The sequence below is a fragment of the Aptenodytes patagonicus genome, chromosome 1, assembly GCF_965638725.1.
Source record: "Aptenodytes patagonicus chromosome 1, bAptPat1.pri.cur, whole genome shotgun sequence".
Taxonomy (NCBI): domain Eukaryota; kingdom Metazoa; phylum Chordata; class Aves; order Sphenisciformes; family Spheniscidae; genus Aptenodytes; species Aptenodytes patagonicus.
The window spans coordinates 4,204,304-4,230,546 of NC_134949.1; the positions used below are offsets into that span (position 1 = coordinate 4,204,304).

Below are 26,243 nucleotides of genomic sequence, written 5' to 3' on the forward strand. Positions count from 1 at the left end.
AGAGTTGAGCCTCAGAGAAACTCTCATCTCCTGCGATGTCTCCTTAGAGGATTTTCCTTCCCAAAACCCTTGCCCAGAGGACACAATGCAGATATAAGCACAGAAAAAGCAGAACAAACCCCTTGAGGTGGCTGGCTGCATCCTCATCCTCCTGGAAATGCCTCGTCATGCCGCAGTTCTCCAGTGCCATCCTCTCCAGCAGCCTGTGGTCCACATCATTGCCAATGCCGATGGTGAAGAGACAGAACTTATCACGGATGGCATCCTTGGTGTTGCTGAGGATTTTGGACGACTGTGTTTCCCCAACAGTGGGCCTCCCGTCCGTGAGGAAGATGATCAGAGAGACGCTCCTGGCATCAATGTCGTTCTGAGCAATGTAATCATTTAGCAGCTTTGCACCAGTCTGGAGAGCACCGTTAATATTAGTCCCTGGGGAGGTACCAAAATGATTAGCTCATTTCACCTTCTAAGAGTGGTACAAATAATTTCCCTAAGCTCCCTTTAGTACGATGACAGCATCTCTGTTCATCAGGATGTTCCTTTTCTCTACACGAGGTCGCACTCGCCTTTTAATTCAGTTCAGCTCTGTTACTCAGCACCAGTTTGCGATAGCTGTTTATAGTCTTATGAATTGAATTATGAATTGCAGTTTATTATGTGAAATTAAGGCATACTTGAATGTCTCAATGTACAATAATCAGCCATGTCACGGCATAATCAGCAGAGTCACAGCACATACCATGTCCTGCCATGTTAAACTTAATTATGGGACTCTCCCAGATGATACCTGAACTAGGAAAACAAGTTCTGCTCACTTTGTCTGAAGGGCACAAGATGTGGAGAAAGGGAAAAAGCCTTCAAATGAGAAAACAAGTGGTTGGGTTTGTTCTTCAAACCCCAGGGGCTAATAAAGTTTAAAGGGAAGAGAAATGGCTTTGTTAGCTGAGGAGTGTGTTTTCACAAAACAACTGGCTCGCAAAGAATGGAGCTGCCTGAAGTGGGGAGAGAGGGAGAAAACAGAAAGTAAATGAGGGAACAGATGTACATTAGAAGAATAGCCATGAAAAGGATCCAAGCCTACTGCGTGTTCAGAAAAAAGAAAGCAGGAAAATGAGTACAGGTATCTCCTTACTCCATGTAGTTCTTGTGCTAGTCAAAGCAAAGAAGGATTGGTTGTGGAACCTTCGCAAGATCAGTACCTCTGGGTTAGAAGCAGCTCTCAGAAAAAAAGCAGGTGAAATGGGTTAAGAGCCATACACAAGAGACTCCTGGAGGTCTAGAAGGGAAGATCTAGGGAGTTTATCAGCAAGAATGTGCTAGCAAGTCTGACCATGCATCATGTACCTAGAAACTTAGTGTACACAGCTCCAGTGACTGCAGCAAGACAAGGAACAGGAAATGGGCTAAGGCTTCTGAAAAGTCCTCAAAATCCAGACTGTGTTTTTTGCAAAATGGTTTTGAACCAAAACCCTGCACCTAAATATCCTAATACTCTCTCAGTCTCCATCCAATTCCAAAATTTCAGAAAGAATTTTTTCCCCAGAAACAAAAGAAAACCATCCCATGTGGCAGATTGTGTCATTTCAAACCCAGCCACGTCACAGAGCTACCAAGCACTGAAAACTGCCTTTTGCCATATGCACAAATATTTAGCAGCAATATTTTGTTCCCATTTCTTTGGTGTGTGAGTATGACACAGCAGTGTAAACACAGCACGTTCTTTGTGTGTGTGATCGGTGAGCCTGAGTGCATTCACGTTCACTGGAAGATACATGGGCGGGTGTGTTGATCTGCTCGAGGGCAGGAAGGCTCTGCAGAGGGACCTGGACAGGCTGGATCGATGGGCTGAGGCCAGTTGTATGAGATTCAACAAGGCCAAGTGCCGGGTCCTGCACTTCAGCCACAACAATCCCATGCAGCGCTACAGGCTTGGGGAAGAGTGGCTGGAAAGCTGCCTGGCGGAAAAGGACCTGGGGGTGCTGGTCGACAGCCGGCTGAACATGAGCCGGCAGTGTGCCCAGGCGGCCAAGAAGGCCAATGGCATCCTGGCCTGTATCAGAAATAGTGTGGCCAGCAGGAGCAGGGAAGTGATCGTGCCCCTGTACTCGGCCCTGGTGAGGCCGCACCTCGAATACTGTGTTCAGTTTTGGGCCCCTCACTACAAGAAGGACGTCGAGGTGCTGGAGCGTGTCCAGAGAAGGGCAACGAGGCTGGTGAGGGGTCTGGAGAACAAGTCTGATGAGGAGCGGCTGAGGGAACTGGGGTTGTTTAGCCTGGAGAAAAGGAGGCTGAGGGGAGACCTCATCGCTCTCTACAACTCCCTGAAAGGAGGTTGTAGCGAGGTGGGTGTCGGTCTTTTCTCCCAAGTAACAAGCGATAGGACAAGAGGAAATGGCCTCAAGTTGCGCCAGGGGAGGTTTAGATTGGACGTGAGGAAAAATGTCTTTACTGAAAGAGTGGTGAAACATTGGAAGAGGCTGCCCAGGGAAGTGGTTGAGTCACCATCCCTGGATGTATTTAAAAGATGTGTAGATGAGGCGCTGAGGGACATGGTTTAGTGGACATGGTGGTGTTGGGTTGACGGTTGGACTCGATGATCTTAGAGGTCTCTTCCAACCTTAATGATTCTATGATTCTACAATTCTATACTCAAGCAACAGCACCGTTATAGGGAAAATGCAGAGTTAGCCAAAACTAAAGTACCGCTGGCCTGTGGTGGAGAATCACTGCACCTTCCTGTTGAACCTGAGCTAAGCATTTCCTTTTACTTTTTTTCTCTGGCAGGTCCATGGGCAAACTCAGCTGGTTCCTGCACAGCTCTTTTGGCACTTCAGGAGTAAAAAGCTTTGTACTCTGAGTTTAGTTCCACTCTTGGTAATTGTTTAACTGGGCAGGTCCCTTGACCACTTCCTAAACTCTTCCTCTCATGATACAAACAGTACAGCAAACCATCCTGTTTGCTGTGTTTTTCCATCAGAGAGTTTCCTTTGCTAGGAGTGGTCGCTGCTCAGGGGCAGCCATGGGAAGGCCCTGTCTGACCTTCAACCAGCTGTGACTGCTTGCATGGGGAAGGATTTGCATAGGTCATTTTGCAGCTCTCTGCTTACCTGGGGAGTGCTCAGCTAGGATGGGCACAGCTGCCAAAGTATGTTTGATTACAAACCTCACTATGTTTCTCTCATACCAGTGTCCATAGCCTCATAGGAGAACACTGAATCAAATTCAAAATCATGCCTGCACTCTGCCACTGTTCTGGGGTCTCCTTCTCTCCCCTCTTCACTCCTGGCAACAAGGCACAAGCAAAAAGGGACAAGAAATTCTTAAATGTCATTCTGGCTGCTCCTTGGTAGAGACAAGAAGACGGCCGTACTAGGTGAGAAACCAGGTCTTGTCTTGCAGAAGGCAATCCCACAGCCCACACTGGGTAGTCCATACCTGGAGTTTCCAGCCCAGACAAAATCACATGCCTGCTTTTACACAGGCTTTCAGAAACTGCACAAATACTGGCCTTGTGTGTCCTTCACCAGGATATGGTATTTTTTCCTATGTCCTTCAAGAAATAACCCTGGGAACTTTCCCACTCTGAGGGTCTCACCAGATACATTGGAGAATGGGCCCAAGTTGGCTTTAATAAGCATATCAGGTCATATGACTGGATCTGGGAACACCTTCCCATCATGTACACTGATAAAGGGCACATATCATTCTGTAACATAACCCTGAGTGGAGGTAGGGAAGGGGGCCCCTTGTCCCATGACCTAAGTCCCAATGTCTTTTTATTGCTACATGCTACAGGACCACCTTCACCACTCTCCACTCTGGTGTAGTTAATTGGATAGCAAAATTAATCCTGTTCATATCTCTGGATCGTACCTCCAGTAGGCGACATGTTATGAATGTACTTTTTGGCATCTCTTATATTATTTGGAGTAACTGGCACCAGCCGGTCCTGCTGCCAGACCTTTATTCGGTTGGAAAAGCCAATGATATTGAAGTGGTCTTCAGGCCTTAGGTCCTGGAGAATTGTGAAGAGAGCTTCTTTGGTCTAGAAAGAGAAGAGAAAAGAGACCAGTAGGCACAACTGTCACTGCTTTAGTGGGCAAGAATTTAATTCTTAAGATGTTTACTGATCTTATAGGTATTTCTACACTGCCAGTTTGGCTCGTGAAGAAAATTGGGATGTCCTTCCCTGTCTCAAGGCCTGGTCTCTGTGGTGCCAGGTGTAAATATAAGACAAAAGAACAACTCTTGCCCAAAAGACCTTGCAAAGATGTGAGACATGCCTGGATCTAACTAAGCTTAAAAATCATGCATGACAACTAAGATAAAAGCTCCCAGTGACTGGGAGAACCATGCCCTGAACTAAGAGTTACTGAATAATGTTGACGAATACCAAAAGCCTCGTGGAATTCTTCTAAAGCCCTCTAGACTTGCAGTAAGCTGTGAGTGGCATATGCTTAAAAAGGTTACTTATAAGTTGAAATACCTCTGAATATATCAAGGATGCACATGCTCTGTTCATAATTAGGATACTGATTGTATGTACATACTCCCATGAATAGTTCCAGCAATTAACAAATGTTTAAGCTAATAAGTTCAAATTAGTAAGATATAAAAAGAAGCCCTGACTAGTCATTGCAGATTCTACATGCTAGTCAGTTTTGTCCCAGGCATGTTGTTTTTCCAGCAATATGCCAACATTATATTGCTCTGCCGTTCATCATCCTATGTAAATACAGGCAACCAGAGTGAGGAAAGCTGGTATCAAGGCAAGTTCATAGCGAGAGAGATTAAGGTTCCTGGGTGATGGGAAAGACAGACCACTGAGGCCAAGTCAACAGGAAGAGTGCAGATGTGTCCAGTACTCCCCAGTGTGACCAACTTTGATTTAGCAGCCATGCAGCTGTGTTCGCATGGAGACTAACTTCAGCTTAGTAAGACCAGCTGAGAGAAGATGCCCAAAAGCAGCCTCTGTCCATGCAAACATGCTTTGGGATGCAAAACGCATGGGAGGAATACAAGGCAGTATCTGTAAGCAGAGGGATCAGCAGCTTCTCAGCTCTGCCCCTTCTTGGCCACCATTAAGCCTTTCAAATTCCAAGGAAAGCTAGGCAGGAAATAATATGGTGGACTCATCAGCATTTAAAGGTTTCTCTCACGCCTATCAGGGAAATATGTGAAGGGCTTGTCCATAAAAAATAAAAAAGGTAATCAGCAATGCTGGAAACCACATGTTTCTAGGCCTGATGTTGCTATGTAAAGACAGTTTGGAAAGGAGCTCAAAGGACTGATCAAGCTGTCTCATCAATATCCCTCTGGATTCTGCCTTGAAGCTGGTGATGCAATGATGCAACTGCAAACAAATTACCCACCGCAGTGGAATCTCTGATCCTCCCAGCTGGTGACTTGGCTTCCAGTTCATCTGAAGTTAAGGGGAGTATTTCCCATAGCTTCAAACATTTTGGAGCCAGGTCTGGAGTCCCTTCTTGCCTTTTTCTGTCCTCTGTAGGGAGGACAGAAAATAAACCATTTTCCTCTGTAGGGATCGCAGGATTCATCCCTCCATTTGCTTAGCTGGAACATTGCTCCACGTCTCGCCACCATGCATTTTATGAATGTTTCATAGATAAGAATACTAAACCAAATGCTGGTGGAAGAGGCTCTTTCAAAGAGAAGGGGAGAACCCCACTAGGTTCACATCGTGATGTGCACCAAATAAACCTTCAAGAAGATGAATGCCTGCCCCAAACATGAGGGCTGTCTCCCCAGTCTAACAGTCCATAGAGAACTTGCTAAGATGAGCTAAATAGCCGTTATTTGAAAAAGAAGGGAAGGTTTTATGCTCTCTCATCTCCTCTTTTACAATAGCCTTTGTATTGTAAAAATGCATGATAATACATGACATCACCCTTCAGAGGGACACTCAAACATTCACAGTCCCATTTTACAGAAGTGAAAACTGAGGCACGGACTACTCCAGTAATGATGTCAAAGCCACAAACTGAGAGCTTTCCAAAACTTGGAGTTTCCAGCTCTCGATCCAGTAGGCCAAACCATCTCTCATGCATGCGTAGAAGGGCAAAGCAACAATCACACAGTGCAGAAAAGGACTCTTGGATTTATTTCATGATAACAACAGTGGCCCATGCATTTGTCCCTCAAAAAATGGGATCAAAGTAAGCAGAAAGTGAAAATGGAGAAGCCATGTGTGAGTGTGATCAGGCCTTCATGCCAACCTCTGCTGAAGGAAATTTTGGGCAGGATGTTAAAGCGAGAAACAATGAGACTACAACAGCTCCCCATGTGCAACATCCCTCCTCCACTCCCCCCCAGGGTAGACAAAGGAGAGAAACAGAGGTGCCTAGAAGCAATGATTTGGAGGGAAGCTCCCCAGGTCTGGTTATAATTAACAGCACTTGACCTTTCCCATTACAAAACCTCTCTTTTCAGTTTTTTGCAATTCTGTCAAACTGCACTTTTCTCAGAGGGATTTATCGGGCCCAAACAGCTCTGTTGTTTCTGAGAATAAGGCAAGAAGAAAAATAATCTTGCTTTGGCCTTCTTGCAGAGAGAATGCATCTCACCTCCAGTGTGCTCAGAAATTCCTTTTGACATTCTTGCCTGTGTTCAGCCAAAAGAAAACGAAAAGAAAAAGAGAAGAAAAGGAGAAACAACGCAGAGCAGCAGTGCAGTTTGTGTGTGCACAGCATCCAAGCTAGAATTGCAGAGGGGTCAGGAGGGAACTGAAGCAGACTTTCCTAGAAAACACAGCACTTCCCTACACCATCATACAGGGGCCAAATGTGGGGTTGGGACCATCTCTCTCTCCCCTTCTTTCATTCTCTCTTTCCTTTTTGCCTCTTATATTTGTCACAGTTAACTCATTTCCATGGAGTTTAAGTCAGTTTTTCCCAGGAAAAAGTTCTGTTATGTTTTAATGCAGATGCACAGACAGCCTGGATTCTGGCATCTCTATCATGTGCTTGTCTCTGCAATTTCAAAAAAAAATCTCCCCCAAAAAAAACCCAACTTTGAATTTGTGTAATATATATACAAACAAACATATGTAAAAGTGTGTGTATGTGCACACGTTTTTGCTCCAAAGCAAACAGAATAAGGGAGGCCATATGGTTCAGTCTCCCGTAGCTTTTACCTCATCCCCAGTAGAAATGAAGGGTGGGATTCAGCTTTCCCAACTCGGTCATCAGAAAGCTGGGCATTGCATCTAATCCCTCTCTAGGCAGGGAAAGACACCTCCAGAGAGTAATCCATCCCATCTGTTTTGGATAGGGTTTAGGATGGGCTGAGTCATTGTCTGGAAGTGCCTGTCTCCCAGCATTGCCTCCAAGAGGCTGAGTAGCTCAACTATAGAGAAGGTGGGACTCACCTCAAGACCTGCCCAGTCCTCAGCACTATAGTGCTTACTGGTGCCAAAAGGAGCTGAACTGGTTCTCCACCTCTCCCAGAGTGTTCTGAATTACCTGGCTCATCCTATGTGTTTCCATCTCTCCTCCCAGCTCATAGGACCTCCAGGTTTATACTAAAGACTGCAATCCTCACCGGGTGGCAGCACACATTTTGCTACCAATATCCCTCACCCATAAATGGGCTGCAAGAGAGACGTGACTTCCCTCTGGAGGGTTGGATATGATTCAGGAGCTGGCAGGCAAAAGCAACTTTAAATAAGGATAACATCTTGGTAAAAGTGCACTGCTTGAAATCCCTAAGTATGCAGCTGTGACTGAGTGCTCTTGGTGCCCAGCCCTCTCCTCCAGTCTCCACCAGCCCCCAGGCAAGGATTTGCAAAGCTCTTCGTGCAGGGAGTGCCTGGCAGCGGCTCCAGTCAAGACACAGCAGCAGGCTTCTCGTTCTGGCCTTGTAAGGCCACAGTTGGAACTTCTCCTGGCTCCGAGGAGCCAAGGGCTGAGGCTGCTGTGGGATTCCCAAGCTGCTCCACTGCCGATGGGGTCTTTGCACTTCCACTCCCGCCTGGCCCCAGTGAGTCATTGCACTGAAACTCGTGCCAAAGGCGCTCTCCTGCGAGGCAGAAAATTAACCATTTCTTGCCTGGAGAGGGCCAGATCGTTCCTCCACGGCTGTGCATATGACACTGGTTTGTTTTGGGGTTAAGCCGGGCACAGATCTAACCCACTCACATCGAGGAAAACCAGTTTAAGGGTCCAGCACCCTTGTGCCAGGTGCTGTAAGGTGAAACACTTCTCCCAACGTGTTTGCCTGGACAGATGCATTTTTGTGTGGAGGGTGGAGCAAGAATTAAAGGAGAGGGTGGCAGGAAGTAACAATACAGAACAGCTGGAAAAAAATCCAGTTTTGCCAGTTGGGAATGGTTTGTAGCTGTCAGAGACAAGTTTTAAATCAGGATTTGAAAGAGGATAACTCAGTGGAGGAAGATTCCTCCATTTCCCCCACATTAGCACAGATGAAATTGAACCAAAAAGTAGAGACTGAATTGCCACTCCAGTGCATTTAAGTCAAGTAGCTGTGCTGGTGAATGAGCTATCAGCACAGCTGGAACCTGGGGCTTGAAACAGCCACCTCCAGGGCTACAAAATATCCCTCCCCAAATCTGGAGCAGAAGAGTCATGGTCTACAGCTGAGGACAGGTGGGATGACCATAGCTGCCAGGGAGTGATCACAGTTTTTGTCTGTGCTTCAGAAATTATTAGAAGCTGAAGATGGGCTCACGCTTTCTAGATGACTGATGTGCAGATAGTGTCTTCTCAAGCCTACAAGGCCAGAGACAAGCCAGCTCCCAGCCATCACTCTGGTCTTCATTGTCACCTCCACACTGATACCTGGACATGCAACACAACTGCTGCTCTTCTGGTTCTTGCTTGCTAAGGGCCCTGCATCACAGCCAAGATGATTCGGGGCTGTACGACCTCCAGAAACAGCAGGAAGAGGACAACTCCCCCAGCTACACTCCAGTTCAGCTGTGACTTGTCACCTTTGTACCTGGTCCTTGGGGGAGCTCTGACAGACCTCACTTTGCTTAAACACTGGTGGAGCAGAGCATGGGAAGAGACACACTCCCATGGGAGAGCTGAGAGCCTTCAGGCCTTTCTTGGGTCAAAGAGCCGCCTCAGAGACATCTGGGATGATGTCAGACCATCTGGGCACCTTTTAGGAGGAATTTGAGTCCCAGTGACATTTCTCTCACAGTCTCTTGGTTGTTTGAGGAGCAGGGTGAGGGCAAAGCCTGGCTGCCCTGAAAGCTGTGCAGTTCAAAGGGAGACAATGTTTGGTTGTTAGATGCCGTGTCATTGCCAGACATTGGCCCTGCTATGAAGCAAGGGGGGAATTCAAGCACCTCATTATAATGCATGTCCCAAGCCCACGTATTCTCACTTTCCATTGCCTAGGAGCACTTGTAAGTGCTTCATCCTAGGCCCACATCCTCTGTGCAAGCTTCATGCCAGCCCATTAAAAAAAAAAAAAAAAAAAAATCAAAAGGCTTTTAGTTCATGCTGAATCCAATTCTGTATGGATAGTGGGTCTCTGCACCACTGTAGTATAACTCAACCCCTCTTGGAAACGGCTTCCAGATGCAGGGGGAGCTCTCCCAGCACCCACCCCGCCAGTGCCTCTGAGATCACTTGGCAATCCTCAGCTGCACTCTGCACGCCCAAACACAGCTGGCATCTGCCCTCGCAAGGGCTGGGCAGTGAGACATCGACACCAGTGACACAGCCCCTTTCAAGCTTCAGCCAGCACCAGTGAACCACGTGGGCTTGAGATCAGTCAGTGTGAAGAGCATGGCTAGCAGAGAGAAAAGCATTCACAACCAAAGCCTTTGGAAAGCAGTACCCATCGGCTGAAAGCACCACACGAGGACAGTTTGCAGATACCAGACATGGGACCATCTGCAACTATATACTGAAGGATGCCACAACTAGAAGACCAAATTTCAGTAGCCTTTACTTTGTCCTTCCAGATCCCCTGTGAGAGTCCATATTTGACAAGAAAGGAGCTAAGGCACAAGGTGTAAGCTCAAAGGGAACTAGGAACCCACAGCTCTGTCCAGTAACTTGTCTGAGAGTGCAACAGTGCAGAGAAGGGCTCAGAAACCAGATCTCCTACAGTGAGAAGAAGTACAAGTAAATATGTTGTTTGGCAAAACACTGCAAGGAAGCACAGGGAGAAAAAAACAGAAGAGCTCCCCCCTCCCTTTCAATATCCTCTATGCTTTGGTTCATATCTTTCCCTTTCCAAACATGCACAGGTAGCTGATAAAAAGGTCCAGAGCTGGCTTTTCCAAGCTACAACAGCAACATCTGGTCAAATCTGCCCACAGTCTGTCAGAGGGCTTAATACTGTGACTTAAGGAAAGGCTGCCATCAAAGTCGCACCTGAAATGGTGCTATCGAAGTCAGACAAGGTACTGCCATAGACTTGGTTTGGGATCCAGTAGCCAAGGGAAAGGCAGCGTGAGCTCCACTGCCATTTTACAGGGAGGAGCTGAGGTACAGAGAGAGCAAAGGTTTGGGCAGTGTTATTCCTGCTGAGGTTCGATGCCACATCTTGTGAGTTTTGCTTTCCTCTGTGTCCCAGTTTCCTTTCTGCCCATATAATGCAGCTCACATGCCAGTTGCCAGCAACAGGGACTTTTGTACCAAAAATCGGGTTTAACCCAGAAGTGTATCCTTGGATTTTTTTACCTTCCTCCATCCCCCTCTTGGGGAGGACAATCTGCCCTTTCTTCTTCTGCAGGGAGCGTCGTGCAGTTCAGGGACTGCAACTAACCCTCTCCCCGTCAATGTATCTTTGTGCTTTCTTCCTGGCAGACACTGATCGCGTAACCAAGGAAAACTCCTTCACAATTCTGGACAACAAGCATTTTGTTTTACATTGACACTGGCCTGTGACGGGAGGGAGTTTGGTTGTAGAGCTCTGGACAATAAAGGTCTGTCTCCAGTCCATGGTCCAGTCTCTCCCGCCTGAACATCACAGATCCCTTGCTAGTAACTTGAACATTGCTGACTCCCTATATGGCCTTAGAAAAAGTTGCTTTGTAGTTTCCCGGCCTGCAAAAGAAATACTCCATCATTTAGAGCAACTGTTTCTATTGCCTTTTCTGACAAAGATTTTCCACTTAACATTGAGTAAATCGCTTTTAGCTCCACATTCATCCAGGGTATTTAAGCACTGGATTTCTGCTCAGTGGAAGATAAAACTGTCTTCAAGGATGTGGGCAAGTTTAGCTATCAGTTGAGGTAACTTCCTTCTCTAGCACCCAACATCATGGTGATAAATACATGAAAAACTGCAAGATGATCTGATTTCTCAGGAACTGGAGTTTCATGTACCCAGAGGGCAGAGTAGATGCCAAGTCTTTGCAATCTCATTGCAGTGTTGAGGATATAAATAAATGCTTGTACAAAGTTTTAAGGAGGCAAGCTCTTATCAGCACCAACCATCATTACTTCAAGCATTTATCAACAGTGCAGTATGGATTACAGCTGGAGCAGTAAATGTTTCTGTACAATAAGTCAAAGGGAAAAGTTTAAAGGCTGCCCCACAGTGCCATACTGAAATAACCCTACTGGAAACAACGGGGCTACCTGGGCAGACAGCCAGACTGACACAGCAGTGTATGAAGGCCACATTCTTGTCTTGTGCTTAGCTGATTTTACGTGGGATCACATCCCATAACATACCAGTCAAACACTCAAACCCCCACCCTGCCAGCATGACAGAAAATTTCCATGGAGCTAGCAGCAAAAAGGTCAACACCAAGGGAGAAGTGCCCCATGCCCTCAGTGTAGGGCTTGACATCTCTTCCTCTGCCCATCCTCAGAAGATGGAGTTAGTCCCAGCACATGAAAACTGTTCCAACAACTCGGGACTTTCATTCTCTGTCACACAGATCAGCTGCCGACACAGTGCTGGGAAGAGGTGAGACTCCCAAGAGGCTGTCCGCAGCACATCCCCTCAATTTCAGCAACCATTAGCTGGTATGTTATGCAGCAGGAGTTGGGCTGAGACACAGGTTGCTATGCTTTTCATGTTGATTAGCCTCCATTCTTCATCATGTAGCCACTCTCTTACAGTGGGTGCCTCAGCAGTCGGAAGCATGCCAGGTTTGAAGCTTTCTAGCCCCTTCTCAGAACATCCTACCTGTGCGTGTAACCTGCTAGGAGAGATGTGTTGCTCCTTCACACAGACATCTTTCCTCTCCATGGAGAAAAGATCTGTGCTATTTCACCAAGGGGAGATTACACCATTCCTGTAATTAATTCATGTTATTTCTCCATGAAAAGGAGCATTGTACTTCCACAGAAATGAAATATCTGTTATCCCTCTGCAGAGGCTGTGACTCTCTTAGCCACGTCCTCTCATAGCCCTGTCCCTTTTTCCTTGAACTATGATACCTCTTACTTTTAGAAACTATTTCCCCATTTTCATCTCTAGTGAGTGAGGGATGGTGGTGATGGTTGGTTGGTTGGTTGGTTGGTTGGAGCAAAGACCCAGCACTTTTGGTCAGGGTTAGCATTAAGCAATACAAGAACACTAAATTGTTCTTTAAAAAAAGCAAACTTGCCTGTTTTCCCACTTGAGAGTCTGCCACAGGGCCCTCACGGTCCTCCAACACCTGCTCCCCTTCCCATTTTCCCCATTTCCAAATCCCCTCAGCATCTCCAGGATCCCCACTCCCTCCTGCACATCCCTGCCTCCAACCATCACCCTGCCCACTTCCATCCCAACCTACTGCCTCAGGGATGAGCACAGGCCAAGTCTTTGCCCAAAACTCTTCAGAGAAGAGAGCAGATGTTTTGGAGATGATGAAGTCAGTACATCAGGGGTAACTATCCAAGCAAAAGCTCTCTCCTCATGACACAGGTAGTATCATATCCCTCATTCCTAAGGGACCTCAAATTACATCGTGTGGACCTCAGAGTCAGAACTGCCTGTGAACACTGTTTGATGACTTCATACAGTAATATAACATGGAAGACCTCACTCCAGCAGGCTTCCACACAAGGTCCCACAAGCACTTCTGAGCTTCAACCGCTCTTCACAGTTAGAAACAGACTGTCTCAGTTAAGCAACGTGTAGTCCACGCCCCATATTAGGGTGAAGGGGTATTTATTTGGAAATAGCAGTGTTGTTGCAAGCAGTGTTAGACTAATAGCTTAAGTCTTGGCAAAGATCAGATGTCTTTTAGACTTGGGGGATCTTGTACATAAGCCCAGCCATGGGTTTGCCAGCTAAACAGACAAGACTCTGCAGAGACAAGTGCAGACAAAGAAATTAACCTACCTAAGTTCACATAACAGATCCATGATGAAAACATGAATAGAAGCCAGGTCTGGCTTCCAGGTATTGCTCCAGCAACTGGAAAAACACAATTCCTGCTTGGAAAGGACTATTAAAGAAACCCAGATCTATAGCTTCATACACTTGCACATGTATGCCAGGGCCTTGAGCATACTAATAGGCTTTAATGGCTCTGACCAGCCCCACCCGGGGCCTCTATCCACACTCCTGCCCATTTAAGCTCCAGCCTGGGCCCTCAGTCCCAGTCTCAAACCAAGAGCTATGCTGTAGCTGGCTATGTCACAGCTATGCCTGGTCATAGACCTCAATGACCCTGATCCATGGATTGACTTCCCAGCTTGATTTTGCCCCTTCCTTTTCACTATGGACTTGTCTGGTGATCACTGGGCTGTGTCTGTCACTTCAGGAGGACCTGTTTTCAGTTCATCCTTTGATGAATTCAGCAAAGGTCCCATTGAAACCCTCGGGAGAACCCTCAGTGTCTTCATGGGGTTTCAGTTCAAGCCTTAGCAGCATTTCCATGCCAAACTCTGGAGTTGCCTTTGCATCCTGTTTAGTCTGAACCCAGTTAAGGGACTTGCCATTTATAGGTGAGCTGGGGTCTTCCCGGGAATTTCTGTCTCTACTTCTACTGCCTCAGCATGGAGCAAATCAGCTGGGGGGAGCATGTTGGCTGTTAGTCCTGAGACCAGAAGCAGATGCTCCCTGTCCTGAACAACTGAGGGCATCTTGCTCTGAAGGTTACTTGTTTGTCTGTATGACCCTGTCATTATTTATAAATTTTAGGGTTTGGGGAAGGCAGATTATTTTGCTGCATAACAGGTACTTGCACTTTTCTTGGAAGCTGAGCAATTAAGGTCTATATGGATGTGACATCTTATTTACTGCAGTAGTTCCTATATTCCATATTCACATCTACAGAGATGACTGAGATGACACAGCTGTTGTGTATTCCCAAGTAGGAGGCAGCTGCATGAAGCTGTCTGTGCTGGAGACACTGTATACAGTTCTGCATTCACTCAGGTTGTTGCTTTCCTATAGAAATGGAAAAGCTGACAAATCCTTCCTCTTCACAGTAGCTTTAAACTCACTGAAGGCTGTAATTAGAATTAGCATTTTTTCCAAAGTCTCCTGGTGATTTAAGGTAGTTTTCCTGGGCAGCAGCCATTATTTGGACTAGTAGTCAACAGGCCGGCAGCCAGCTCTGCTGCAACCAGCAGAAGTCGGTGGAGTTTGGAGTGAGAACATCGAGTGTTCAGGTGCTTGTCTGCTCTCTCACCACCCTGAAACTACTCAGAGGGAGTCTGTGTGCTGAGGCATGGAGGTTTAGGGATATGTGTATATAAGGCACACGGGCCCTCAGAAGGGCTCAGGCAGCGTGGGTCACAGATCAAGGGTACCAACAGTGTCCCTTGGATGGATGCAGGCAAATAAACTGAAGCACTTGCAAATACGCAGCAGGTCCCAGCTTCAGCTGAGTTCCTCCTAGAGCAATTAACCTCAAAGAAAATTACAGTCTGGCACACTACCATTGACAAGTTGCCAGGCTTGCGGTGTAGCCAACTGTTTAACTGAGTGTGTGGGCTTTTATTGCCTGTGAGAAAGGCAAGGTGAAATGAATCTGTGGTTGAAACAGCTACCTTTTACCTCATATCTGCAAAATATCTGCAAATCCATCCTCTTGTGGACACATTCATAGCTTGGAACATGCTTGTTCTATAACACTGAACTGCGGGCTGATAAAGGTCCTTTTTCACTATGTTTAGTGAAGCTGGGGATAATCAAGGTAATCACAAGGTGGTGAACCTATAACTGGCCCCTCTTTTTCTTAGTTATACCAATGTAAAACTGCTATGTCCCCCTCTACCTGGCCAAAGGTACCATAAAAACCAGCATGTCAGACTGCTCAAATCCTGAGCAGTCAGGGATCATTTTGCTTCCCAGTAAACCTTCCAGATATAACCTGTTCCCCAGGGTCTTCTGGCTCCTGCTAAAAACAACTATTCCGCACAGAGCTTACTGTCTCTTTGCAAATGAAGGAACAAAGCTCACGAGGACAAAAACAGTATTTTCCTTGCCAGTGGGACAGCAGTAATGATGTGCAAGGTCTTGAACACATGAATAATTTTTTTATCGTCATGCTCAAGAGTTTTCTCTTCCTGAACTTTATCTCCCTGCCGGTGCTAGAAGGTGACTGTGGCAAAGGCCCAGATTCTTAGTGGAGGTGGACTGCTGTAACATATCTGAGTCTGCTAGACATCACCAGAGTTCAGAGGCTGTGAAAACTGCAGGAGGAATATGCACGTTAGCTGATCTTCCCCACAAAGCTAATATGTCTCAGTAATGTGAGGGGAATGTCTCAAGGGTCTTAATGATTTGATTTAAGCTGATCAACCAGTCTCACTATGTGTGAGATGAGTGTTTGCAGCTGGGTCTGGACATCTTGTTGCTTCAAAGGCTGAGATATCTTAGGAAGAAAGGGATGGCACAAACAGATAAAAATTCATGTAGGAAAAGGAAAACCTTGGGAGAGGAAAAGAGAAATGACTCACAATTAGATTGTGGGAACTACAGGATGCATGAAATCCTGACCCCATTTGAGTCACTTTGCCATTAACTTCATGAAGGCAGGTGACTGAAGAGTACAAAATCTCCTTGAGCTACTATAGAAAAGCGTGCACAGCTGATGTTTCTCATCCTTGCTTATACAACCCTAAAAACTGTCCTTTGCCGTAGTTACTGCAGCTGACCTGCAAGAGCATTCTTTACAAGTGCTGACTGTATTTTCAGCTGATCTTGCATGTGACTCAGGAGAGAGAGATGAGGAAAGACAGTCCCATAGGAATTCTCAGCTCTCTACGCACCACCATAGATCACCGCAGCTGCAAGAGTCCAAGAAAAAAGAAGAAAAGGAGGCATTTCCTCTGCTCACATGTATACTGCCACCAGGGGACATGTCTGTAATTTAACAAACATCTTAATAACAACAACAATTGGGTAAAGAGGCCACTGAGCAGACATGGGCCATGGCTATAACTGATCACACTTTCTTAGTGTACCAAAAGAGGCATATTATTCAGCCAGTCCTAGATTTTGGTCTTTCCTTGACTAATCTGTGTGGTGTTTTTATGATTTAGGTCATAATTCCATGAAGTTCTATTTTTTGGAGCAGTTGAAATCAGAGGAAGGTAAGTGCTTCCTGCACATAGCACCCCTTCATAACTGTCGTGGTTTAATCTCAGTCAGCAATTAAGCACCACGCAGCCGCTCGCTCACTCCCCCCCCACCCGGTGGGATGGGGGAGAGAATTGGAAGAGCACAAGTTAGAAAGACTCGTGGGTTGAGATAAAAACAGTTTAATAATTGAAATAAAATGATAATAATAATATGATAATAATAATAATAATACACAAAACAAGTGATGCACAGCACAATTGCTCACCACCCGCTGACCGATGCCCAGCCAGTCCCCGAGCAGCGGCCCCCCCGGCCAGCTTTTCCCAGTTTATGTACTGAGCATGACGTCACATGGTATGGAATGTCCCTTTGGCCAGTTTGGCTGTGCCCCCTCCCAGCTTCTTGTGCACCTCCAGCCTCCTCAGTCAGTAGAGCATGGGAAGCTGAAAAGTCCTTGGCTAGTGTAAGCATTACCTAGCAACAACTAAAACACCGGTGTGTTATCAACTTTGTTCTCATCCTAAATCCAAAACACTGTACCAGCTACTAGAAAGGAAATTAACTCTATCCCTGCCGAAACCAGGACAATAACGTACCGGTGGTTCTCCATAAAAAGAGTATATCTGAGATAACAGGGCAAAAAATTGACTACATCCTCGACAAAGGTTCTGGCTAGACAATTCTCTCACTTCAGGCTCAAGAGGCACCTACTTGTACCTAATTGGCCTGAGATTTATGTATGTATAGCAGTAGGAGCTGGCTAGGTTATGAAGTAGAACTTCAAGGGTTAATCCCTGTCTGTGTTGTTTCTAGTAAGTATATGAAAAAGAAACACTAATACACTCAGGAGGAGAATAAAAGCTTTCATAGTACAAGGTTAATCTACTGACCCGAGGCACTACTTGCACAGTTCACACCAGCATCAAAGCCCTTCAGAGTCTTAATCTCCCTGGTTCAGTGCTGTATCGCTGACTGCTTTCAGCACACAGGACTGGGTGCATTTGTACAGTATCTGTTTATTCTGCGAGGCAAGGCAGACGTTTTTCAGCAGAAGGATAACAGAAAGCCAAGAGCCAGGCTCTGTCCACAGGAATTTGTAAAGATTCAAAGGCATCTTCGTTCAAGACCTGACTCAGCATAGTACTAGGTATATTTGTTGACAACTCCACTGCTCCAGTCACTGGGGAAGGTAATTAGGAACCATAAAAGTCATACTCCATTTTAGTTCACAGTGGAGCTAATTTGATTTCATAGGGGACACAGCTTCTAAATTAAGATTTATGATCATCATTGAAACCAGACAGTAAAGTTTTTAGCACAGAGAGAAAGGCATATGTACCTCCAATGTCCTTGTTCAAAGACAGAACTGTCAGAGAATGACCATGGTCTGTGTTTGTCAAGAACATTTGGGCTAGTGTTGGTGGTCAAGGGAGAAAAAAGGCCCTCAAATAACCACACTTTCCAGAAATATCACCACATTCCAGGCAGGTGACCAAGGAGCCTGAATGGACTAATTAGAGCTCCTTAACTGGCCAAGATACAAGTTCAAGCCATTCTAGTAGGGTTACAAGACGACACCATCCATACAAGCTGAAACTGCCCTATATTGGTGTCAACCTATGTGGAAAGTGTCCTTTTCCACTGTCATTAGCTCAGCCATGGTGAGAAAGTAGAAGGTAAATATGTGGCCATTCAACAGAGAGAAGCCAGCTAGCTCTCCATATCTCATGCCTGTGGGCAAGTCTTCAAATGGAAGGAAATAATACTAACCATACCAGGACTTTTCTCCTTTTCTGCACAGATATATAAGATGGAAACTGGACTTACCTCTCCAGTGTGAGTGCAGACCTGAGATACATCTGTCAAATCATTCAGAATAGAATTGAGGTCTTAATTAATCTCTGCTTCTATTTTAGACAATATTGTGTTGAGAAAGAGTGTATTTCCCCAGGCACAGTCTGCTTCTAGTTTAGACTGATAATACTGCGCTGAGAGAAAGAGTATATTCCCCAGGCACGGTGCCCTTCCAAGCCAACTACTTGGCTCCTGAACTGGAGATGGTTGCCATCTGTCCAGCTCAGAGAATTGAAGAAGCAAAAAAGTTTAGGCACCAGCCTGAATCCTCCATGTCAAAGGTCAATTTTAAGCATTGGCGATGTGCCCTTCAGCTTGGTGTGTTGGCTCATGTTAAGATCTGTGCCCTGTAAAGATGTCTGAGATTTGTGCTGAAAGACTCAGATTCTCAAACAGGACAAATTGACCTTTCTTTCAGCAGAACCCATTGAGTTATACATTGTTGAGGGTTCTGCCAAGGTAATTTAAAGACAGCAGTATCTTTTCTCTGCTGTTAAGCTGGATACAATGGTCTGCTGAATACACTTTTCTGGGAATTCTCCCTATTCTGCCTCTCTTCAAAATGCCCAGAACAGAACTGCCCAGGACAACCCTATCTGCAGCATCCTAGCTCAGTTTTGACAGCACCAACCTTTTTTACAGAGTGATGAAGTCCTCTGCACTTCTTATTCCCATCTCATTCCCACTAACATCATAATTTCTCACTGCAGGTAAATCATCTCACCTTGAGGTTTCTTCAGAGCCTCCTCTCACCTCAGACATAGCGAACATTTTGCAGAAGAACCCGTATGGTGAGACGAAGTCTGAACCAAGCTCCCTGCAACCTTACAGCTAACCATCTATAATAAATGCAAGGACCTTACCTGTTTCAGTTTCGTTCCCACCATGGAAGCACTGCTGTCAAGCACAAAGACAACATTCTTTGGCAGTGGAGGAAGATCTGTGGGAGCGAAGTAGTGCACGAAATACCCATTAAGAATCTGTGGAAGAGCAAGGAAGTCAGGAATCAAAGGCAGATCATGATGCAGTGTTCCACAGACATCATTATGGGATATTTGGTTGGGCACACCTGATCCTGCTTTCAGTGTCTACATTGGAGGATATAAGTGCTCCTTGGTATTCCTTTTAATCCTGGCCCCCTGTTTATCCAGACTAGGGGAGCCTACTGGAGCTCTCCACATCTCCTTCCACGGTGGACATTGGGGTTTCCTTCCAAATGCGGCAAGGATATAACGTGTGTACCCAGGGATCAGAACCATAACATGCATTTGGGGAACTGTCCTTGTATCCAGATATATACAGCCAGTATATTGAGAAACTGAAAAGCATATACAAAAAAGAAACTCAATGAAGTAGGTACCTGTGGTTTTTAAGTCCATCTTGTGGCTGCCAACTGCTTGGTTTTATTTTGGATAGTTCTTACAAGATGGAGAAGTAGCCTTCACTTGAAAAACATTTTCCAGGATATTTGGAGCATGCAAGACAATTGAATCATCTCAGGTATAGTTAATAAAACAGAAAAGATGAGTCGTGTACAGTACCTGAACATCCCCAACACTCAGCTCCCTGTTGACATCATATCTAATTATGAAGTCTCCCAAAATGCCATTTCGGGCGATCCTGGTTTGCTCGACAACACTGGGATTGAACGTAACTTTAGCTAAGGTTTTGGTATGTCCAACTACAGTAGAAGGAGGAGGAGAAACATCACCTGTTGAGATAAAACCACAATATTACAAGTTTTTCACATTGTCTAACAGATGTCTAACCACAGCACACACAGTATTACCATGGAGTCAGGTCAACTAGCATAGTTACATACTGAGATTAAAGATTCAGCTCATTTTATTCAGTGATAAAATAAGAACTTAATAAACCCTCCCCTCTAATTCTAAACTGAAACGAACATTGCAGTGCTATCAGGGATATAAATGTTTAGGCAAAATTCCTGTGCTCACTTCTGTTTGGAGGTCACTGAACTCAAAGGCCAGATATTCTCTGTATGACTGTTAATTGCTTTCTGTAAATAATGAACACACAACTTCAGACATGTATATGGTATTCATTCCAGCCAACTCTAGATATCTAGCATGCAGATCCTATACCTGAGATCCTGGCCAGTCAATGCAAGTGTGATTCATTTGACCTGTTTAATCATTTCTTCTAGGATTACATGAATCATACTGCAGATTTCTCCCCATTGATTATAAAGAGTTCTTGAGGTGACTTGTTCAGATGTACCATAGGCATGTGAGGTGGGATTGATCTGACTAATTGACTGCTTGATCTGACAAGCATCTTATGTGTAATGTCTACATCTGGACAAGTCATGTTAGCTGCCTTTATGTTCAGCAAAGAGTTATCAGTATAGTCGCTGTAATTTCAGTCTTACTGATTGAGACAAAATCCAACACTTGCTAGTGCAGTCATGCAAACTGCATCCCTGAGATCTAACTCACCGTAATCTCCGAGAGCCCTTCCTGAGTCAATGAAGAGAGATATGCATTTCGGAGGGTATCTCAGAGAAAGACAATAATTTAGGTCTGAGTCACCCTGAAGGAACCTCTGCTTGTCTTGTTAGCTGTGTTCATTTTCTAAAGTTGAGGAATATAGAGATTCCTTGTTGTCTCTCTGTGTGGCCAAAATCCCACCTTACTCTCTTTTGGTGTGCCAACTGTTCATTCCCTCTGGACTCCGTAAGGACCCTTACATGAGACTGACCAAAGGTCAGATTTGGCCTTGAACTTCCCCAGATTTTGAGGGCTTTCCTCCTTATCCTAACTAGCTATTGAAAACACCAAAATAGATTCTCAACTGATATTCTTCTTGGGTGCTTCAACTCTCACAGTGATTATTCTAACAAACACTCCTCTGAGGCACAGAAGTTCATAGAATCATAGAATAATTAAGGTTGGAAAAGACCTCTAAGATCATCGAGTCCAGCCGTCAACCCAACACCACCATGCCCACTAAACCATGTCCCTAAGCGCCTCATCTACACGTCTTTTAAATACTTCCAGGGATGGTGACTCCACCACTTCCCTGGGCAGCCTGTTCCAATGTTTAACCACTCTTTCAGTAAAGACATTTTTCCTCACGTCCAATCTAAATCTCCCCTGGTGCAACTTGAGGCCATTTCCTCTCGTCCTATCGCTAGTTACTTGGGAGAAGAGACCGACCCCCACCTCGCTACAACCTCCTTTCAGGGAGTTGTAGAGAGCGATGAGGTCTCCCCTCAGCCTCCTCTTCTCCAGGCTAAACAACCCCAGTTCCCTCAGCCACTCCTCATCAGACTTGTGCTCTAGACCCTCCACCAGCTTCATTGCTCTTCTCTGGACACGCTCCAGCACCTCAACGTCCTTCTTGTAGTGAGGGGCCTAAAACTGAACACAGTATTCGAGGTGCGGCCTCACCAGTGCCGAGTACAGGGGCACGATCACTTCCCTGCTCCTGCTGGCCACACTATTTCTGATACAGGCCAGGATGCCATTGGCCTTCTTGGCCGCCTGGGCACACTGCTGGCTCATGTTCAGCCGGCTGTCGACCAGCACCCCCAGGTCCTTTTCTGCCAGGCAGCTTTCCAGCCACTCTTCCCCAAGCCTGTAGCGCTGCATGGGGTTGTTGTGGCCCAAGTGCAGGACCCGGCACTTGGCCTTGTTGAATCTCATACAGTTGGCCTGGGCCCATCGATCCAGCCTGTCCAGGTCCCTCTGCAGAGCCTTCCTGCCCTCGAGCAGATCAACACTCCCACCCAACTTGGTGTCGTCTGCAAACTGACTGAGGGTGCACTCGATCCCCTCGTCCAGATCATTGATAAAGATATTGAACAAGACCGCCCCAAAACTGAGCCCTGGGGAACACCGCTCGTGACCAGCCGCCAACTGGATTGAACTCCATTCACCACAACTCTCTGGGCCCGGCCGTCCAGCCAGTTTTTTACCCAGCTAAGAGTTCTATTATATGCAGTTCTATTATATCTGCTCATGTGCTGATTAAAATTGGTGGGAATGAGCTGCTTAATTATACTGGGGGGGGATGTCTCAAATCTTTGCCAAAGATGGCCCAAGAAGTCTGTGGTATGGCAGGGAAAAGAAAAGATGGGTGAGATTCAGTTCCAGTTTAGGTGTTCACAATGCAAGTACATACGTCTGAGTTTATTTTCTAGGCTCCCGTTATGCTGAATGGAGACCAGGTCAAGAGTGTCAGGGGAGATTAGGTATGATACATCTGGCCAGATATAGACATCTGCTTTAGGATCATTTTAATTGTGTGCTATACCCCATTAACAATACTGATCACAGTGACAAGGTGCAGGCAGTCTTGGAAAGCTCCTCTCCAGGGGTTCCTATAACACTGTCTATGTAACGAGGAGTGGCACTTCTCCACCTTTGTAAAGTGCTTTGAGCAGCATTAGAGGAATGCAACGTGACATCTGCATGCAACATTGAACACAATCCACCTCACATTCAGATCCCACAGTGATTTACAAAATCATATGATTATGACCTTGTAACAAGTAGGAAAATGGAGGCATGGAGCGGTTACCTAACTCATCTGACTTCCCACAGGTCAAAGTCCATAGAAATGCCGGGACTAGGGTTCTCGTGGGTTTATAAAATGATTAGCCAAAGCTGTGACGTTTACTCTAAAGTGCTATGTACAATCTAGATTCCTCTAGGCAAAGGAATGAAAGTAAGAGTCATAAATCAATAACACTCTAGGATGTTACTTCCATGTTGAGTTGGCTTTACTTTTATAGCTGTCCTGTGAGTGCATTTGAATAGACAAGGCACAAGACCATACTGTTAAGGCAGGGAAGGGTTTTCTCATAGGCCCAACTTCTATACAAATAAATTATAGTTGGAGGACCTGGAATGTGAAACGAACTCATCAGCAAAAGTCTTGACCAAGGAGGCTGAATGACACATATTACTCAATTTCAGTAAAGTCAAGAATTGACTCTGCATCGTGGCTTCTCTGACTGTGCCAGTTCCAATCCATCCATCCTGATGGAAACAGAGAGAGAGAGGTCCCATCCAGTACGTTGAAATCACTTAAGGGCACTAGTGTTGGATCTTAAAGGGGGCTTATAAAATGATTACCCAGAGCTTTGACATTTTTTCTAAAATCTGTGTACAGTTCAGATTTCTCCTGGCAAAGAAAAGTATAAATCAATAGCTCTATAAGGTTTTACCTCCATCTTGATTTGTTTTTACTTTTATATCTGCTCTTTGATCTGATGAATCAACAGATGTAAGATGTTTTTAATACACAATGCATCAGATTTGCTTCTATTTGCCTTCCTGGATTTTTCCATCTGTCTTCTATCACTTCCAAAATCCCATTTAACTGCCAGTGTGTGGGAAATGCCCAGAATTCATAGAAATGGCTTGACAGTTCATTTATATTTTCTGATCTATTTGAGGGTTTCACATTACTTCTCATCAACTGCTGAAAAGCAAGCATTGTCGTCGGTTAGGCTGCCTGCCCACATCACATCAGAGTTAGTGCAAGTCAGTCTCACACTGGAAACAGAAGCTCTCCCCTTATACCTATTGCACATATACATCTGTGGCTGTGGCCTTTGCACTTCACTTCTGTGTTTCTCTGCCATAATTACATTGACGGGTGAGCACAATATGCTGTGCGCCACAACAGCATGAGTTCCAGTCCTAGCATTTCTATGGACTTTGACCATCTGAAATTAGCTGAGTTAGGTAGCCACTCCATGCCTCAGTTTCCCTGCCTGTTAAATGGGCATAATCACATATATCCAGTTTTGTAAAGCACTGTGGAATCTAGATGGGATCATGTGGATCACATTGCATCCCTCTATTACTCCTCAAAACACTCTTTGGAGGTGAGAAATGTTATCCCCTGTAACACAGACAGTGCTTTAGGAACGCCTGGAGAGGAGGTTTCCAAGGCTGCCTCACATAGCCGTTGTCAGTGACAGGAATAGCTGGGGAAGCTCTCCCATCTTCTTCACAGTCACTCATCTCTCATCTCCAGAATGGAGATTAAAACCAAAAAGTGGTCTGATACAGAAGATACAAAATACTTTTCTTCCCCAGGAATAATAGAAATCAGGTCTGGAAGGCAGGTTAACTAATCCATCGCATGTTCCCAGACTGAATCCCTTCCTACTTGATTTTATGACATGGTCTGGAAACACTCCAGACCTGCAGTAATGGAATCTCAGTACCTGCCCTTGCCGGTCCTTTCCAGAGCGTCACTTTTTTGCTGTTAGACATTTTCAATGTCTAATTTACATTTTTCTTTCTGGATTATAAACCCATGACTTCTTGTTCTTTCTGTTATTGACACAGAAAGCACAGTATTCTTTTCCTCCTTGCAGCAGCCTTTTATACATTTGAATACAGTTACTATGTCTTCCCCCAGGTTTCTTTTTTAGGCAGCACTTGGTATCTGGATCACAATTACTCTCATCTGTTTATTGGCCCGGTTCTTTTCAAACCAGTGACTGAGAGAGGAAAATCTATGAGATATTGCAGAGTACAGAGCATGGATGAGCTCCAAAGACTCGAGCTGGTCTGTGCTCATGCTGAGGTAGTTAATAGGGCCTTTAGACAAACTTTCCACCAAATTCAGCTAAAGAAGTAAACAGAGCAGGAAAAAGCATTTTTCATATGAAACTGTAGTCCCCACATGATGAACAGTTAAACCTAAATTATTTTGGAGACTGGCAGAGTCAGGATTAGAGCTCAAATGCAAAGTTCATCCTCCTCACATGAGGAAACTTCTAGACAACTGTGATAAGAAATAAAAACCTTTCTGAGACCTATGACTTTGAAGAGAAATAGTCATTCTCAAGCAGTCTAGTGTCTCCCTGCCCAAGTCCATGACTAGTTCTCACACTGCTCTGCTGGAGGAAAAGGATGAGGACAGTCATTCCTGAGGATGCTGGGTAGGACATCATTCAGAAAATGGCTCCATTCTGAGGTCACCAGAGAAGGCCAGGATCATTGGCCTCAATGTCTCCTGTTTTGGGGTTTGTATGTGACAGAAGTCAACACCTGCACATGCCAAAAGATCACTTTCCAAAACTCACATGCCTAATATCTTCCTTTGGGAAAAACACAACTCCCAGATGGAGCTGTGTGCACAGGAGTCACTGACAAAGGAAATATCCTGGAAAGACCTGTCGTCACATTGTCTCTGCTCCATATTCAGAGAGGACGTACACAGGACTTTCCAAGAGCCTCTATCTATAGAAAAGCATGGCTTTACTTTTCATAAATCACTGGAAGTTTGTGGAACCAAGTCCCATCTTTGTATCTTGGGCCCCTACAGCCAAAAACAGGCAGAATTGGAGACTCTACTGCTTCTGCTCCTACAGCTGTGATTTCTGCGCTGTTTTATAAATGGCAAAAAGAAGTGTCCTTCACTCTTTCTCATCAAGGGACATCTTCTGTCTATAGGTCTTTAAGTTTTATCTCGCCTGTTCATCACAGACTGTATGGATACTAGCAGTTTGGCTAAAGTCAAAAGTGCCAATCCTGAATGACCATTAAACAGAAATTGTTTTTTCCACTATGCTTCCTGCATGGTACATTGGCTCTATGGATAGCATGTAGAAAGCACCACAAATGTAAGAGGATTGGTCCATGAAATAAAAGCAGATCAGCCATTCCTCTAAACTATAGTTATTATTTTTTTCATTAGTTTCGCTAACAGCGTTTATTGCGACAACCGGTTGGCATTTCAGTTATGAACATCAATCACTGCTGGTGCTTATAATCTGGAGCTGTGGAAGACTCCAAAGCCAAACTTATTTGATTTTCAACTTAATTTGCCTATCCTACACCAGATCTTCGGGACCTGTACTCAGAAAAAGAATGTAGTTTCTTATCCAGGTCAGTCAGAGTCAAAAGTATCTAAATGACTCGTGA

At 45.2% G+C, this 26,243-nt stretch overlaps 1 protein-coding gene across 1 annotated transcript in view; it reads right to left on the reverse strand.

Moving 5' to 3' along the window:
- Positions 1-26,243, reverse strand: part of ITIH5 (inter-alpha-trypsin inhibitor heavy chain 5) — a 53,011-nt gene that overhangs the window by 11,667 nt on the left and 15,101 nt on the right. Inside the window, exons 6-9 of the mRNA XM_076349223.1 lie at positions 19,872-20,041; positions 19,194-19,310; positions 3,874-4,045; positions 120-429 (exon numbers count right to left, since the gene is read on the reverse strand). Of these exons, the coding sequence (XP_076205338.1) occupies positions 120-429; positions 3,874-4,045; positions 19,194-19,310; positions 19,872-20,041 (769 nt within the window). The remainder of the gene's footprint in view (positions 1-119; positions 430-3,873; positions 4,046-19,193; positions 19,311-19,871; positions 20,042-26,243) is intronic.